This window comes from Wolffia australiana, chromosome 15 (assembly GCF_029677425.1).
Source record: "Wolffia australiana isolate 7733 chromosome 15, ASM2967742v1".
Lineage (NCBI taxonomy): Eukaryota > Viridiplantae > Streptophyta > Magnoliopsida > Alismatales > Araceae > Wolffia > Wolffia australiana.
In genome coordinates this window covers 5,526,241-5,545,206 of record NC_135849.1, presented here as the reverse complement: position 1 = coordinate 5,545,206, position 18,966 = coordinate 5,526,241, and the positions used below count along the sequence as shown (strand labels likewise).

General features: G+C 39.9%; 1 protein-coding gene across 1 annotated transcript; it reads left to right on the top strand.

The window, feature by feature from the left end:
• The first annotated feature begins 12,160 nt into the window (after positions 1-12,160).
• On the top strand, positions 12,161-14,140 carry LOC144712788 (U-box domain-containing protein 39-like). The gene has a single exon (XM_078587103.1). It carries the CDS (start codon positions 12,652-12,654, stop codon positions 14,041-14,043), a length of 1,392 nt encoding a protein of 463 aa, XP_078443229.1. The 5' UTR covers positions 12,161-12,651; the 3' UTR covers positions 14,044-14,140.
• The last annotated feature ends 4,826 nt before the right edge of the window (positions 14,141-18,966 follow it).

The window sequence follows — 18,966 nt, the reverse complement described above, 5'->3', positions numbered from 1 at the left end:
GTGTCGATTTCTATACTTTTCACATCTTCACATTATAATTTGACTCTTCATTTGTCATGCACCATAAATTTTCCACAGCCCTGATGGAAATATATGTGGCCGGCAAGCCAATCACACATTCGACATCTCGTGATATGTTCATTAATAGAACATATTCATTATAATGCACGTGTGATGCTTATAATGAAGTCCATGAATACAAGATCAAATTTAGTGAATTATGATGAGATCATAATACAAAGATCACTAATCTTTAAGCTTGTATTCTAAACATTCTTATTCGAAGGATACGCGAGAAGGACAACAAAGTATCCAGATCGAATAGCACTATCTAGCCTAACTCATATGATGAGTATGGCCAATCCCGTAGCCATTAATGTGGAGACACTAAGGATAGATAGTGGGTGCTCTTTAGTGGAAAGATTTCACTGAATTGATCCGTATGAATCCTTAAACGGTATTATACCAAACTGTCAATCAGGTTGATTCACACCACGGTTGTGTAAGTGGTCCTTAGACCTGCGACACCAAAGACGTGTTGTGGACGGACAATTGTACTTTGACTATGGCAACGGGTCTCTAACCATGGGATTCTAAATGGTCTTAATTTGGCTACATCAAGAAGTTCATAAAGACAATTGGATGGTCAAGATGGGATCGTCTAAACTCGGTATAAGAGGTGACAGCTGAAGGAAGATGATGTGATGAAGTCCTTGGCCAAGGTAGTTAAATAGTGGAGAAGAGTTCTCCGATGATTTCCGAATGCATCAGTACTAACTCGGATGATCAATTAGGGTTTGGCAGCTGGCCATACCCTAAGTCGTCCACGGAGGGTCAAGTGGATTAGGGACTATATATACACGGTATTTTTGATAACGAACAGGTTCCATGAGTGAGTCGATACACAGTCCTTTGTATATTATAGAACACGAGGTGTAGCTTGTCACCCCACGTGTTGGAGACTCGACCTATCGATTGGGTTAAATTGATCCAACATTAATTAATCTATATGATGATATAGTTAATTAATTTGGAAGATCAATAAAGGTTATTGGGCTGTTGCAGTCGTTAACTATATTGATACATGGGCCTAGAGTGTCACACACAAAAGGTTTTTTCGACGTCAAAAGATATACTTAAGTTTTGTGGTTTTTATGAAAAATACCCACTTAGTATAAATAGGGGAAGGCCCTAAATGAAATTCACCCAGGCCAGAATTGTTCAGGGGCCTTTCCCTTCTCCCCTCTCCCAGCACCCCTCTCCATGCCCGATGTGATCAGAATGGCATAACGATGTGCCGAGGATCGCATGGATAAGTCTAGAGGCTGCACATTTGAGTAGCTCAACTCGGCTCGCTCTAGGATCCAAGAAATCACAGATGAGATCCGTGAGAAGGTACTTCGTTTAATGGTTTTAATGATGTCGTTCGATTCCGTTCAAGTCTTCTGTTGTAGAATATTTTGATTTATTTGTCGATGTCAAGGCCTCTAGAATCCAACAAGCCCAAACACATTCGTCGATCTAAAATTATTAATTCAAAATACATCCCCCATTCCAAACAATTAAAAACATATTGTCCACTATTGAACATTAGCTAGCTTCTAGAAAGACAGCTTGCCAAAATTCAATGTTCAGGCCTTGCTCATAGAAAGAGATTGTAGGGACCAATAAAAATAGACTTCAATAAATTTTAAGTAAGAGCAGCTAGAAGAAACAATCTCAGCCAGAGGGATTTGAGAGAGGGAAAGATATATAGGTGGTAGGAAGAGAGAGTGAGTGTGTAAGATAGTCAGGTGGTAGGGGGAGAGGGTAAGAGGGTGAGAGGGAAAGATAGAGAAAACTGGGAGGGAGGGAGGGAGAGAGAGAGAGTAATAGGATTGGGAAGATAGATTGGGAGGGAATAGAGTGTGAGAGATAAAGAGAGAAAGGTGGGAAATATAGAGAATATTGGGAGAGGGAGAGATCAGGATGGAATGAAAGAGAAAGAGAATTAGAAGGAGAGATTGAGAGCAAGATAATTGGGAGAAGAACAGGCCAAGAGAGGAAGAGAGAAAGGTGAGTAGAGGAAAAGAGTGGGAGGGGAAGACAGAGAGAGAGATATATATAGGGGAAGAGAGAAAAGGGGGTATTGGGAGAGAGTGAGAGGGAAAGAGAGAATGAGAAGATAGGGATAAGGATAGAGAGGGGGAAGAGAGATAAGGGTAGAGGTAATAAAACAAAAGAGCTGGTCAGGCGGATACCTGAGGTGATGACACAACGCAATAAGATACGGACTCGTGAAATATTTTCCAAGCAATCATTCACATTATAAGACTATTTTGGCATAAGCGTGTTCCATATTATTTCATTTTAGTGCAAATTACATTTCATACATTGATTGGCTCTCGTATTATTTCTACATTTCTCATCATGAACTTTACATGATTTACAAAATGACGTTACAATAGAATTAATATCGTGAAATCATGTTTGCTTTGATGTTATGACCATAACATGCATAATACCATGGGAAGAAAGACAAGGAAGAAGAAGCAAAAAGACTACTGGTTGTGTTGTGGCTAGCATCCAATGAGTACAATGGCACTCAAGCCAACCTGACCCAAAACTTATGTCATGATGGGGCATTCTTTTAATATAGTGATATGAACTTGACTGTATGATCTTCTTAACAAAGATTACACAGAAATACATTTTATTACTCATTTTTTCTTCTTTACACTTGCTCTGATTGGTTGGAGGCCATTGATGTGGGTGATGAATTCCATGAAAGTGATAAATTTGATTCATGGTAGAGGCTGACAAGGATTAGGCTGTTGAGGGGGGCAACTGAGAGGAGGAGAAGGTCAACTGATCAGTAAAGAGGGTTCCATGACCATGACCTAATTGTTCGACCCCACGATTAATTAGTTTAGACAACCAAAGTGTAGATAAGTAAGTCCCCCCTTCGCCACCCCTACGGCTGCCATGACGTGGATTCTGATGAAGGGAAGGTTGTAGGTGATCTAATAATGCTGGAAAAAGGGCCATGAAGTGGGCTACAACATCCACAACCAAATGATGTAGATTTTTTTTGTAGAGAACTAGAATGGTGGAAGACCCTTGATAGGGCACGGAGAAGCATCCTGGGTGGTGGCAGCTCCATAGCAGCTCAACATACTTGGGACGGTTCCAAAGGAGCTCTAGGAAGATTGGATTTTTTTATCAGAACTGAGGAATTTGAGAAAGGACACATACAAAATAATGGAAATATATGTGGCTCAAAAGCCAATCACACATTCCATCTCTTTTCATGTTCATTACTATAATATATTCATTATAATGCTCATGTGATGCATTTAATGAAGTCCATAAATAAATGGTTGGACTTAGTGAATTATGATGAGATCATAATATAGAGATCACTTGTATATAGGAATGTGTTCTAAATATTTGTATTCAACGTTTCTCGAGAAGGAAATCGAAGTATCCAAATAGAATGATACTATCTAGTCTCAATCATGTAACAAGTAAAGATTGCTAGTTGGTCTGTAGGAATCCCCAAATGGAATTATACTAAATTATCAATTAGACAGATTCATGTTACGGTTCTGTAAGCGGTTCTCAGATATGAGACACTAAAGAAGTCTTGTCGATGAATGGTTGTACTTTGACTATGACCTGAGAATTCTTAATCACGGAATTATATAAAATATTAGTTTGGGTGCAACAAGAAGATTGACTGGATAAGATGGGATCGCCTGCCAGTGTTTGACTGTCACGATATCGGTACCGGATGCCGGTATCGGGATGGATGTTGTATCGGATACCGGAAAGGCAATTTTCGGTATCCGTTCTTTTCGATATCCAGATATCGGATATCGGTATCGGATATTGGTTACTACAGTGCCGATATCCGATACCGACATCCGTCTCGATGTCGGCATCCGTCTCCGTCTCAGGGGGGAGGATGACGACATAGGATATCAGGTGTGGATATCGGTTTTCGATATCCACATCAAAAGGAAACTTAAAAATATTATTAGCTTATATGTGTTAAGCGATTAATGTGGGTAAGAGAGTAATTAGTGAGGTTTTTTGATTATTTACACATCTTGTTTAATATATACAGCCAAATATTTTCAATTTCTTCCATATGGGATAACAGGATTCAGGTTTGGTGTTAAACTCCGAATCCCTTTATCCCATATGGAAGAAAATAGAACTTTTTACTTCTGTTTATTGGACAATGTGTTATTATATTAAATAATAAAAAAATATGAGGTCCATTAAATATGGCGAGTATAGATTAAAATAACATTTTACCATTTAATATATAGTCGGAATCATTTAATATAGGGTTAATAGCACGGTATGTCCCAAACTTTTTCAAAAAACTGAGATATAACCCAAACTTTTTTTTTGGCACGATATATCCCAAACTCTCTAAGTGGATTTCAACATATCCCGTTTATGATGTGGAATCCACCGTGGCTGCCTGGTGGATTTCCGGCGGAATCCACTTGGGCAGAATCCACCCAGCAGCCACGGTGGATTCCACGTCATAAACGGGATATGTCGAGAGAGAAATACGTTCTATTAACCCGTTCGAATTGTATTGCCCAGGAGAGAGAGGAGGCACAGAACCGAGACATAGACAGAGAGAGAGGGGAAGGTGGAGAGAGAGAAAGAGAGTGAGGGGGGGGAGAGAGAGAGAAAGGGCGTCGGATTGGTATTGTTTGCGGTGAAATCCTTGGTAGTTTCTTCTTCCCTGCGGAAGTTCCGCGATCTAGGGTTCGTTATGGTCATCAGGGGCTTCCTTTTGGATATTGTTTATCAAATAGGCTTGCTCGTCTGGGGCATCTTATTATCTCCCACTCTCTTTCTCTCTGTCCCTCTTAATCTTCTTATTCTGCACCTCGATTTTGTTTTATTCTATGTCTTATTGTTTTAATTATTAAAAATGTGATTCTGTTTTCCTTCTTTTACATTCTAATTGAAACTTAGAGAAGGAGAAGGGAAGAGAATCAAAGGGAGAGCGACAGGGGAAGACGGAGACATAGAAAGAGCGAGAGAGGAAGAAAGACAGAGAGTGAGAGTGGAAGAGAGAGACAAAGAGAATTAGAGGGGAAGAGAGTCAAAGAGAGAGCGAGAGGGGAAGACAGAGACAGAGAGAGAGCGAGAGAGGAAGAACGACAGAGAGTGAGAGTGGAAGAAAGAGACAAAGAGAGAAGGAGAGGGGAAGAGAGGAATCCACCGTGGCTGCCAGGTGGATTCCGCCCAGGTGGATTCCACCAGAAATCCACCTGTCAGCCACGGTGGATTCCACGTCATAACCGGGATATGTCGAAATCCACTTAGAGAGTTTGGGATATACCATGCCAAAAAAAAATTTGGGTTATATCTCAGATTTTTGAAAAGTTTGGGACATACCGTGCTATTAACCCTTTAATATATACAGAGAAAGGTTTCTAATTTCTTCCATCTGGGATAACAGGACTCTGAGTTTACATTACACTTCAAATCCTGTTATCCCATATGGAAGAAAATAAAAATGTTGTACTCTATATATTAACTGAGATTGACAATATATTAAAACCATTCGACACTAATGTACGTAAGTCATAGATTGATATGAAAATCATATTTTTTGCTGTCAATACCAGTTGCGATATCCGGATACCGGTTCCAATATCCGGATATCGAAATTTGATAGCCGGCACCCGGTATCCGTCGCGTTCCTCTACCTAAGGTAACCAATACCGATATCCGTCAATCCCTCAGAGATGGATATCGTCCGATATCCGACACCGTCCAATTTTTTCCCGGATATCGGACATCGGTTGTCCAATACCGGATGACGGACGGATATCGATTGAGCGCACCCTATCGCCCGCCCTTAGTATAAGAGGATACAACTCAAGGAGCATGATGCAATTATTTTTCTTATCGCCTGATCTTTGTGGATTTGACCCATAATTACCATGTGTTAAAAAAATTATATGCACATTTTTATATCAATTAGAAACCATAAAATGTTACTTTTTATTCGGATATCTGATTTATCATTCCACCATAATTTATCAAAAAATAATCTAAATATCTAATTACTATTTATTGGAAATATATTACTGTATAAAAAATTATATCTAAGTGGGATAACTTTTGCATGTAATTTTTATATGTTGACATCAAGTAATATTTTTTAAAAATATTACTAAAGCATGAAATTCTCCATTTTTGAAATTTCCCCAATTCATTTAAACCTACTCATTCAATAATGTAATTGCTTCTTTAAATTCTAAAAAATACTATAATACATTTAAATAAATTTTTTATATTTACATTCCCATTGATGATAAATTACTTCCTCACATACCTTTTCAATTATCTTATTAAAATAAATAAGCATTGAACATTATATTCTCTTGTATGTTTATATTATTACATTTTTTAACTGTCACAGTGATGACATGACTTTTATGATACTATCATCATTATAAATTTTGATATTTTAATTTTAATCACGATTTGGCTATAATTATATCTTAAATTTCTTGATGCATCATTTTTATTTTGATAAGTATATAATGGCTATTTCTATAATTTAATAAATATGATTGTAATGGTGAATTCATCTCACTACTTTGGGAGTTTATTTTTCTTCAAAAAAGACCTTCAAAATGGGGCCTATTGAGAAAATCATTTCCCACTTATCACCTGAACTTTATGTTTCAATGCATGCTCATATTTCCTTTGAGGAAAATGAATTATGATTATTTTCTTCTCTTACTTCCAATATATATGAATTTATTCTTTACTCCATAATCAAGGAAATATAAAACCTCATGTATTAAATCCAGGAAATATTTATTCTTTATTACATAAATTAAATCCCCTTCAATCACCATTATAATTCATCCTATTGAACTATCTTTTTTTATATGATAGTTCCAATTTTCACCACCAGAAGTCATCATGTATTATTAGCTTTTGATATAAACGGTATTCAAAATGTGTCATCAATAAAAATATATATTTAAAAACATAAATACACATCATTGATACTCTAGTATACCTTTTTTTTTAGAATATAGTATCCATTTGTATATATTCATTTGATACATATCTTCATCAAGATTATAGTTATTTTTCTGTGTGTATTTTTTTTAATTAATCTCTATAAGGATGTTTAGTCCAAAAGAGAGATCTTAACAGGATACGATAGATACTATGTTTAAATATGGATCCCTATGTCGTGACATTCAGTTTAGGATTAGAAATGGATATAATCTAATATTCTTTGGACATATCTATATTTATTTGGGTATCATATAAAGTTATTTTGGATCCTATTAAATTGAGAAGTAATTTTCATTGCACATATTTACATTTTTATATATTTGATTTAGACTTTAATATTAATTTAGATTATTTTCAGTTCATTTCAAACGTGAATATAAATATTTTTAAATTTGATGCTGAACTTAGGAAGGGACTTATTTAGGTTTCTAGTTTCATATTTATACGTGAAATTGCACATTAATATTATTTTTTACCATAACATCATTGGTTGTCCTCTAATTTAATCACAATTGGATATACTGATGAATCTAAAGAGAGCATAAGCTAATAGGGTACTGAATAAGAATAAAAACTCTTGGATTGAAGTTTGGTATTTGTTTCACAATTTTTAGATGAAATAATACTAAAAAGTAAATAATTTTAATATACAGATATACGTTTCAAGTAAATATTTGATTTTCCTGTTGAAAATTAGGTTGAGTATCTCTGATATTGAACTTAAGATTGTAAATGTCTGACCTTTAGGAAAATCTAATTTTTTTTCCTGAAAATAGAAATGTGGATTTGAGTGATAAACTTTATGAATCATAAAGTTTTTCAAGGTGATCTGTAAAATTAAATGGTACACTTTAATTTTACATTTTTTAGAGAAGATGATTCAGTGAAAGTTTGGGGAGACTGCTATTTTCAGGATATAAATATGTGATAGTTTATTTTGAAAATTTTGGTTTATAATGAATATTATCATGACTATTATATCATTATGGAAGAAAAATAGGATCGCTTCGTGATTGGCATTGACACACGTAAATACCTTTAGAGTTCAGATGGAGAAACCTAAGTATTCAAGGGAAGAACCAGGCTTTTCGAACACCCATAACATACCAAAAAAGGATTATGATATTATCATGACTATTATATCATTTTTTTATAAAAAATTGTACACATAGTTTGATTATTTTTGTTAGAATAAATATGCAACTTCTAACCACCATTCCAGGCCCTTGGACACTTTTTTCATGAAAAAATTATTTTTCAAAAAAATCATAAATTTATTCACTGTAAGATTAATTCAAAGTTTTAAATATTTCTACGATTATATATCAGTAACATATATCAGAAATTTGACCCATAAGGGAAGATCCTTTTTCTTTATTCCAACCAACTAATGCAGGCTAGAAATTAATAAATCCTAATGGCACTATTTTATCAATAGTAATCATTATATAATAATTAAATATATTTAGTTGTGTATATTTTTTCTAATAATATTTACCATATTATAAAAAATGCTTAAAAATTCTTTTAGAACATAAATCATGGAAGAATAAATATAATCTTATTATGCCTAGATTTAAGTCTGACTATGACAAATATTTTGTAGGGATTGGTATTACTATGAAGAAAAATAATTTATGTTAAATTAATCAAATTTACCTACGTATGGTCCTCTTAGTGGTTCAGCACAAATGTAAAGTCATTGTGTGGATTCAAAAATACTTTTTTCAAATTTCCATTACGATTTAAAGGCTTTCAAACTAAGAATTTACAAAATAAGTTAAATCGATTGATAATATGCATGAATTTCAAGTTATATTCATATAATTATAGTTTATAAACATAACATACTTATTCATATTACATATATTTTAAAAAATTAATCATATGTGAGGATCGGTGTTATTATTCATTTGATTTATTCAATACAATTTAGTAAAATATTTCAGTAATATATTTTTGAATATTAGATAAAATACTTGTGACTAAAGAAGTATAGTAAATTATGAAAATAATCGCATGGATGTCATGGTATTTTTATTTTTTCCTTATGTTTTAATGATATTTTAACATGTAAAGTTGAACCATTAATAGGAGGATTTCCTAATGTTTGAATATATTCACGGATTACCAAAATATAACTGAGATTCGTCCCTTTTCTATGTTATAAAAAACTATTGGGTTTACAATTAATTTTATATAATTATTTAAGCTTACCTAGTTAAATGTCTTTTTTCTGAATTTGTGAAGGCATTTCGTTTCGTTGTTAAATAATAAGAGTCTTATTACTTATAATATATGCGGTTTAAATTGATAAAATTTGGCTTAATTATTATATATCTTTGTTTTAATAATATATAAATTTAAGAGCATCCAAACTTAATTCACCAGGTGAAACAAGGTTATGAATTAAATTAAATTTTATTTTAAAATTTTAAAGTTAAATTCAATTCGAAACTTCATAAAAATCCAATAATTAAAATACCTTTCAAGAAAGCTCATAGTGAAATATTTGATACGAGTGATTATAAAAGGCCAGTGTCTTTATAGGATGATTTAAATATGTCATTATAACACAAAATTTTAGTATAATGCTAACCTTACTAAATCAAACACTCAAATATTACAGATATTTTAGATAATATAAATTTGTATGGATATATTTTTGAATGAATATGTCATATACATTTTGGTATATTTCTTCAAAATTATATTCCATAAAATCCCAAAGGATGTTAAATTAAGAAAGCATACTATTGCTAACATGAATTCCTTACGAATGAAAACCTGAAATATTTAACGTCGGCATCTATCAACAAGTACTTTGAAATAATGTATTTTTATCACAAGTAAAATAAAATTTAAAAAATATGTATATTTATACTCAGAAAAAAATTTAATGGAAATATTTTAATTTTATTTGGATTTTACAGTGGTGGAGAGTTTGATACAGAATGACCCTTTTGATTTTTTTCATTGATCTTATAAATCGTGAAGATAAAGTTTTGTCTGAGAGCTTCATTATTATTTAGTGTATAAGAAACCTTTTTGTCTTGGGTCATATTTGAATGATATAGTAACAATTTGCAAAAGAATTTCAGAATTAGTGAATTGTAATTATTTAAGATATGAATCGTTTAATGCACGTAGTACTTTAACTTTGGGTTTAATTTTCTGTCTGATTTCGATCATGTATGAATCTAAGAAAGAAATAAATTGAAAATGAATTGAATAGAGAAAGGGAGCTACATTGATCAGTATATTAGAGGACTTGAAAATTAATCCTGAAATAATTTTGAGCTGAAATTACACCAGAATATTTTTAAATTTTTTGAGAAATAATAGAAGAAATATTACATAAAGCAGAGAATAAAGAATAAAATAATAGTACCACATTGGAGAGGAAGAAGAACTTAAAATGATCTGAGTGGATTTTCAGAATTTCGTTCATCGTGGAAAGATACTAAAGTTGAATTCATCTGATCTTTGTCAGCTGAGGTGCAGAGAAGCTAAAGATATAGATAAACTATTGGTCAACCTAGAATTGGTAGTAAAGGGTCAAAGGATATGTATTTTTAGGGCCAAAGGCATTGGTGGCATAAATAATAAATAAAGAAAAGTAAGCTGAGGCAGAGGAGGAAAAGAGAGACGTCCAAAGAAAGATTTGGAGTTAGTCTGAAACAAACTTGATTAAAATTTTGAACCGTCCACTCTTGCATCCCATTTGTTAGAAATTTTGCTTAAAATTTGTAGAGGCGTCCATGAAGCTTGGATGCTAATTAGGCAAACTAGTACGAAATGAAACTAAAAAATATTAAAAGAACCAGTTCTAGCCGCTTAGTCTTGGCTAGTTTCCAAGAAAACCATCAACACAAAACCAGTGCACACTTGTTTATCTGGATAGCAGTAGAAATATTTTTTTTAATACTATCTAACCGGCCTTCTTTCCTTGATATCTCAGTCCATGACAAATATCAGAAGCTTTGGTTTAAAATAAGTCATTAAAAAAATAGTCAACATTTAGGATAACAACCAAACTTTCAATCCTTAATCAGGAGACTTCCAAAAAGGTATTCACACAAATCTAAATTCTTATTCTGATGTGCTATATAATAGTTTGAAGATTACATGATGGTTACCTAGTCTCCCACATATTTCATGAAATAAATTATCTTAGAGGTTTACTCCTGCTTTATTTAAGATCAAGGTCTCAGGTGGCATTTGCCTCCAAAACAGTTGAAGGGTTGCGTGAGTTGACCTTGCACAAAGCTATTAGAAAATTAGACGTTTTCTTGAATATCAGTAGCATAATGAACTAGATGCTCATTTTTTCCCTTTTTCAAATTGGAAAAAAAAGAGAAAAAAGACGGAATGAGACAAGCTCTGACTGGAAAGATGCTTTGAGATTCCACGGTGGGAAACTACCCCGGTTATTTTCAGGTGAGCCCTTGTAACAAGGAAAATTGGATTTCTAGTCTCTTCTAGATCCAGCCCAGTTTGAAAGAAAATCCATGAGCGTATATATACTTCTTCCGAGGTTAAAGTTGGCCTTCTACTCTCTCTCTTATCTCTCTCTCACTCTTTTTCTCTCTCTTAGTCTTTCTCCCTCTCTTTTTCATGCTTTTTGTCTCTCTATCCCTCTATCTCTTTCTCGCTCTATCTTTCTGTCCCCCCTCTCTCTCTCTTTCTCGCTCTATCTTTCTGTCCCCCCTCTCTCCCTCTCTCTCTCTTTCTCGCTCTATCTTTCTGTCCCCCCTCTCTCTCTCTCTCTTTCTCGCTCTATCTTTCTGTCCCTCTCTCTCTCTCTCTCTCTTTCTGGCTGTCTTTCTCGCTCTCTCTCTCTGTCTCCCCTCTCTCTCTCTCTCTCTCGCTCTATCTTTCTCTCCCCCCTCTCTCTCTCTCTCTCTTTCTCGCTCTATCTTTCTGTCCCTCTCTCTCTCTCTCTTTCTGGCTGTCTTTCTGTCCCTTTCTCTCTTTCTCGCTCTTCGTATTTCTCTCTCTCTCTCTCTCTTTCTGGCTCTGTCTTGCAGTCCCTTTCTCTCCCTCTCTCTTTCTCTCTCTCTCTCTCTCTCTCTCATTTATCCTTCCTCTCTCTCCTCTATCTGTCTTTTCACCCCCCTTTCTCTCCTCTGTCTTTCTCCCAATTCTCTCAATCTATCCCCCTCTGGCTTCTCGCATCTCTCTGATCCCTCAGCGAACTTGCAGAGTAAATCTTCCGAAGCTTCCTCTCCGTCTTCCCCTAAACTCAAGATTCGAACCCAGACGATCAAATCCCACCCCATCTCCTCTCCCTCGTCTTCCCCTGAACTCAAGATTCGAACCCAATAAACCAAATCCCACCCCATCTCCCCATCCCCAACGATGACCACTCCATGACCACCGACCCACCATCTTCATCACAACAACAAGAACAAGAACAAGAACCAGAAGAAGGAGGAGAAGAAGAACAAGAGCAAGAACAAGGAGGAGAAGAAGAGGAAGAAGGAGAAGGAGAAGAAGAAGAACAGGAGCAAGAACAAGGAGGAGGAGGAGAAGAAGAGGAGGAAGACGAAGAACAAGAACAAGGAGGAGAAGAGGAAGAAGGAGGAGGAGATGGGGAGCCATGAAAGGGGGCGGAAGCCCGATCGGACGGAGGAGATACCGCGGGAGTTCGCGTGTCCGATATCGGGCCGTCTTATGGCGGACCCGGTGATTATCCTCTCCGGGCACAGCTACGAGCGGAGCTGCCTGCAAGCGTGCAAGAACCTCAACGTAACGCCGCCGGGCGCCGCCGAACTCGCCGCCGCGAACGTCGTCATCCCCAACCTCGCCCTCCAAGCGGCCATCTTCTCCTGGTGCGACGCCCACGACCACCCCCGCCCCCTCCCCCTCGACCTCCCCGCCGCCACGCTCTTCGTCTACGACCTCCCCCCCGCCTCCCCCCTCCCCTCCCCCTCCGCCTCCCCCGACGGCCTCCTCGCCGGCCTCACGGCGGCCGACACGGCGGCGCAGGAGGCGGCGCTGCTCTCCCTGCGCGCCGCCACGCGCGGCGACGCGGCGGCCGACCGCGCGGCGCTCTGCGAGGAGCCCGTCCTGGCCGCGCTGCAGCGGCTGCTGCGGTCGCGCCACCACGGCCTACGGCTCAACGCGGCGGCGGTCGTGGTGAACCTGTCGCTGCACCCGCCGAACCGGGTCCGGCTCGTGCGCGCCGGGCTGGTGCCCGCGCTGGTGGAGGCGCTGAAGAGCCCCGCGGCGGAGGCGCAGGACCACGCCGCGGCGGCGCTGTTCAGCCTGGCGGTGGAGGAGCAGAACCGGGCCGCGGTCGGCGTGCTCGGCGCGCTGCCGCCGCTGCTGCAGCTCGTCTGCCGTGCCGACGCCGAGCCGCGGACCCGGCGCGACGCGGCGATGGCGCTGGTGCACCTCTCCACGGCCGCGACCAACGTGTCGAAGCTGCTGAAGCTGGGCGCGGTGCGGGCGCTGCTGGGGCTGCCCGGGGGCGGCCCGGGGGGGCTCGCCGTGATGGTGCTGAGGAACCTGGCCGCGGTCCGGGAGGGGCGCGAGGCCATGGTCGAGGCCGGCGCGGTGCAGGCGCTGACCCAGGCGCTGCGCGGCGCGGCGGAGGAGGACTTGAAGGAGAGCTGCGTGGGGACGCTCTACGCGCTGAGCAAGGCTCGGACGAGGTTCAGGGGGATGGCCGCCGCGGCGGGGCTCGAGCCGGTGCTGGCGGCGCTCGATAGCGACGACGGCGGCGGCGGCGGCGGAGGAGGAGGAAAGAAGGAGAGGTTGAGGGCGATGGCGAGGAGGACGTTGCGGGCTTGCCATGCCGGAGAGGAGGACGAGGAGGGGGGGAGTGTGAGCTGGAGTGTGAGCTGGAGTGGGAGCTGGGATAGCGGCGAGCACGGCGGCGCCGCCGAGCTCGTGGGGAACTTCTCGGCGCCGGTTCTGAGGGCGCCGGCGGGCTCGGTCAAGGCGAAGGGGGCGGGGGCCCATACCACTCGCTTCTGACTTGTGACTTGTGAAGGGTGGATTGATCCTTTCGGTTTACGAGTGTAAAGAGTGAAAAAAGGATATGAAGTAGAACTGTAGAAGTGGGTGTTGATTTTTTCTTGGGTTGGTCTGCGCATTTAATCCTTGCGGGGCGGAGATTATCGTCGACGCATGAGCTGTGGCTGACGATCGCGGTTTCGACTTCGCTGCCAGCTCATCGCCAGCTCTCGCTCCCCTCTCTCTCTCTCTCTCTCTCTCTCTCTCTCTCTCTCTCTCTCTCTCTCTCTCTCTCTCTCTCTCTTCTCCCTTCCTCCTCCCTTTACCTCTCTTTTCCTCTTTCCCTGTCTCTCTCTATCTCTCTTCGTCTCTCTATCTCTCCCTATCTCTCTCTCTCTCTCTCCCTGCCTCTCTTTTTGTCTCTTCCTCTCTCAATGTCTGACTCTCTTCCTGTCTCTTTCTCTCTCACTCCCTGTCTCTCTGTTTCTCTCTTCCTCTCTCTATGTTCCTGTCTCTTTTTTTCTCTACCCTCTCTCTCTTTATCTTCATGTCTATCTCTTTTTCTCAATTATTCCCTTCTCTCTATCTTCCTGTCTCTCCTTTTTTCTCTCTTCATCTCTCTATCTCTGTCTCTCTCTTTTTCGCTCTTCATCTCTCTATCTTCCTGTCTCTCTTTCTCTCTCTTCATCTCTCTATCTTCCTGTCTCTCTCTTTTTCTCTCTTTCTCTCTCTATCTTCCTGTCTCTCTCATTTTCGCTCTTCATCTCTCTATCTTCCTGTCTCTCTCATTTTCCCTCTTCATCTATCTATCTTCCTTTCTCTCTCTTTTTCTCTCTTCATCCCTCTCAGTCTCTCTAGCTTTTTCTAGATTTCTCTCTCTTTCTCTATCTTCTTGTCTCTGTTCCTCTGTCTCTTTCATCCGGTCTCTTCCTCTCTCTCTTCCTTTCTCCCTCTCTCTCTAAGACTTGAACTCTCTCGTCCTCTATATACTTCCGGATCGTCCCGGACGAGGACGGTGGATGAGGACGGGATGAGCTTCGTCCTCGTGACCGTCCTGTGAGTCCCCCGGGACGAAGTACGGGACGATAGCTCGTCCGGATCGTCCCGTCCCGCATACCCTGGGATGATGTTTCGATCCGTCCCAGGGCCGTCGGACGAAATTTCGTCCCATGGGATGAAATTAAATCGAAAAATACTTGAATAGTTGAATATGGATCGCGCCTGCCGGCCCTGCCCTATACTGTGAAATCGCAATATCGCATCGGCGGACGGCGGGACTGTCTGCGTCTTGGCTTGGAGATCCTTTGAGCTCGTGACAGGGACGCGGAATCGTGCTGGCAAGGTACGTCTCTATTCGTATTTCTATCCGATTTTTCTTTAGTTCTTTTATCAAAAGTTCGACCTCTCTCGATCTCTCTGAAACTTTCATTTTAAAAAAAAAATTTTCTCTCTGGATCTCTCTCAATCCCACATTTGAGTTGTTGATTTTCTCTCTCGACCTCTCTGAAATTCTCTCGATCTCTCCCAATCTCACATTTTGATTGGTTAATGGGTTTCATCATTTTAAGAAATCTATGTTCATCATCTCTCGTATGTGCGTGTGGTTGTCTAGTTAACTGATGAATAAAGAGTAGAACTCTTCGTCATCACCAATTTGAACAGAGAGGTTTTTGCTGACATTCATGAAATCACCGACCTGAAAATAGAGATGAAGAAACAAACAACTCAACCTATTTCATTCAAAATGCATAAAAGTTTAAATACAATGAAAGGAAAAAGTACCAAAACTGTTGATCCAGGCGGGGGCTCCTCTCTGTCTTGCAACTGTGATAGAGAACCATCTAGAATGAGCTCCCCCTCTCGAAATTTAGCTTTTATACTTAGGTTATATGGTAAAAATCACCATTTTACCCCCGTTTAGTTCTTAATATTTATCTATCAATGTAGGCTGGATCTAAATGATCCAACCGTACAGATAGAAAGAGGGGATCAAGACGAACAAATCCATAAAAAATCATCTCAATCGGACTTCAGGATCAAAAGTTATTAATAAATCAATTTTAAACCAATTTAATCCATTGGATTTAAAATTCATTTATTTATTAATTTTGTTTTTAATCACGCAATGATGTGTCGCTCTCTCATTGGCTGCCGCATTTTGAATCCTCCTTTTTGCAGAAAAGTCCTTAAAAAGCCTGGAATTGCTTTTGGACGCCGCCCAAAAGTAATTGCGTTTATGCCCCTGGCGCACTCTCTCTCCTCCAATTTCTCCTAAAAACATTAAAAATATATATTAAAAATTGCAATAAAACCCTGTAAAATTTGAAATTGGATCTTTACGCCTGCAGTGGCGACCGAGAGCTGTTTTCATGGTCTTTTTGCAACGAAATTTTGCAAAAAGGCCCTTTAAAGTTCGAAAATAATAAAAATTCTTCTTTTTCTATTATAAATATAGTTTTTTCCTTGAAATAAATACATTTCCTCTTCAAATAAATCTCAGAAAAATCCTAAAAATTCGTAAAAAATTCTAGAAAATTCACTGATTCATTCCCATGCTGATAAATGTTGAAATAAAATATTAAATATGCCATTTTCATTCAAAAATAATTATTTCGAGCTTCAATAAATCCTTTAAAATTCATAGAATTAACATAAAATTAGGGAAAAATCAGAAATCACTAGAAAACACTATTTTATGTAAATATATGATAACAACCCCATTTTAAGCTCTTTAAATGCATAAAATCATGCTAATAACATGAAATAAAGATAGAAATTTCGGTGTTATCAACGATCAACTGAAGGGCGTCCACAAGAATCAAAAGAGGCTGTTCGAGTATGACTTCCTGTCAGCGAAGCTTTACTTATGTGGCATCTCCATGGAGCGCACGAAGCAAGAGTTTGTCTGATTCATCTGCGACAATGATCTTCCGTGGCGACTTGTGAAGAAGAAGTCATTCAGAAGATTATGGTACTACGGGACAAAGTTGGTTGGCGACGTCCTTGGCCCTGATGCGGTGAAAGCAACGGCAACTGCCATGTATACAGAAGTCCGAATAAAGCTAGTAGAGATGTTCGCTGGAATTCATAGCGTCTCACTAACAGTGGACGCGTGGACGTCAGGAAACAACCTCTCCTTTCTAGGGGTAACTGCCCACTGGATTGACAGCGATTGGAAGTTGTGCGATCTACTACTTGCAATCCAGCAGATCAGGGGGTCTCATTGCGGCACAAACCTGGCGAAACTCGTTGTGGAGGTTGCATATGAGTATGGGATAGAGTCGAAGCTCTGTGCCATTACGACGGACAATGCGTCTAACAACAAAACTATGGTGGCGTCGATTGTAACTCAGCTGCGTTCCGTAAATCCAGATTTCACTATGGATAGGCATGTACCGTGCATAGCACATGTTCTGAACCTTGTAGTCCAAGCCGGACTGAGGATCATACGTAACCCTGAAGCACCAGAAGTTGGCACAATACGTGTTCGAGATCTTCGGCCATATGCTGCGTTGCGGACGAATGAACTCATCGACTCGCAAGGTGACGAATTCAGTTCACTGACTTATGCACCCTTGGGAGTAGCCGTCTCACGTGTCAGAGTGATCGTCAACACCATTCAGGGGTCCACACAGAGGATGGAGAAATATGTAGATATATGCAAGATGTTTGAACTTTCTGACGCGAACAAGATAAAAGTGGACTGCCCGACACGATGGAACTCCACATTCAAGATGTTAGAGAGTGCTCTTGCAAAGAAGGACGTACTAGACCATATGGCGGTCAGGTTCCTTGCCACACCATGTAAGGAGTACGCACTATGTCAAGAGGACTAGGAATTAATAGAGGAATATATTGGTATCTTGGGGCCAATTTCTGCGGGTTCCGACTACATATGTTCGGCAAAGAGATTGCCAATCACTGACATGACGTCGTTGATCTCAGACCTCAGGGGCCAACTAGAACATGCTATGGCTTATGCCGGGTCTACCTTGGACGACGAGCGGAGGGAGGCGTTGCACTCCGCCTGCTCTACAATGTATAATAAGTTGATGCAATATGCAGATGTCATTTGGGCCAACAAGACTGTGTCGACCGCGGGAACCCTGGATCCATTCTCAAAGATAGAGGTCGTGCATCCGTCATTTTGTGAAGGCCTGCTTTCATTCATCGGCATTCTTCTCGATAGTGCGGGTACAACGAGCACAACTGGGTGTGATCCAGAGCAGGATGAGGGAGCTGGAAGACACCGTCTGAGTCAGTTCGCGTCCAGCAAGCGACAGTATATTCGTCCGGGCAAGTCTCGACGCCCACGTGCATCACCTCGGCAAGAGCTGGAGAAGTACCTAAATATCCCGTGCAGTGAAGAGGAAGACAGTCCACTATGCTGGTGGAAAGACGATGGAACTCGGTACTTCCCGAATTTGACAAAAATTGCGTCCCAATTTCTGGTCGTAAGCCCAACAAGTGCACCAGTAGAGCGGCTATTTTCCATTGGTCGGGGCATCACCACGTACCGCAGAGGTCGCCTAGATGCAGACAGCATAGATACATTGATGATGCTCCTTGCATGGTTCCGCCGCGCAGAGCAGCACTTGTCTGACTCAGAGGACGACCTTGACAGCTCTTCGGACGGTGAGTTACATGACATTTTTTGTTCTACCATATTTTTTTCCTAACTTGCTCCTTGCAATGTGACTGGCTGACAGCGTAACAACGGTAAAAGAGGAAGGTGGCACACCGCTTTAGGTCCCTCTCCATTTACAGTAGGTCAGTCTTCTAAACCGGCTTGCTTCTTCTTCGTCTTCGTCTAGTCCTTATTTCTTACTTTCCTCTGCCTCCTTTCTTATAAGTTATCTCTCACTCTAATGACTCTCTTTTATCATTTATATCTGTCTCTCTTCGATATCTGTTTCCATCTCTTTCTACGTAGCTTCCCATCTC

Excerpts from the sequence above, each read along its gene's own strand:
- LOC144712788 (XM_078587103.1), top strand. The coding sequence starts at position 12,652 with ATGGGGAGCCATGAAAGGGGGCGGAAGCCCGATCGGACGGAGGAGATA.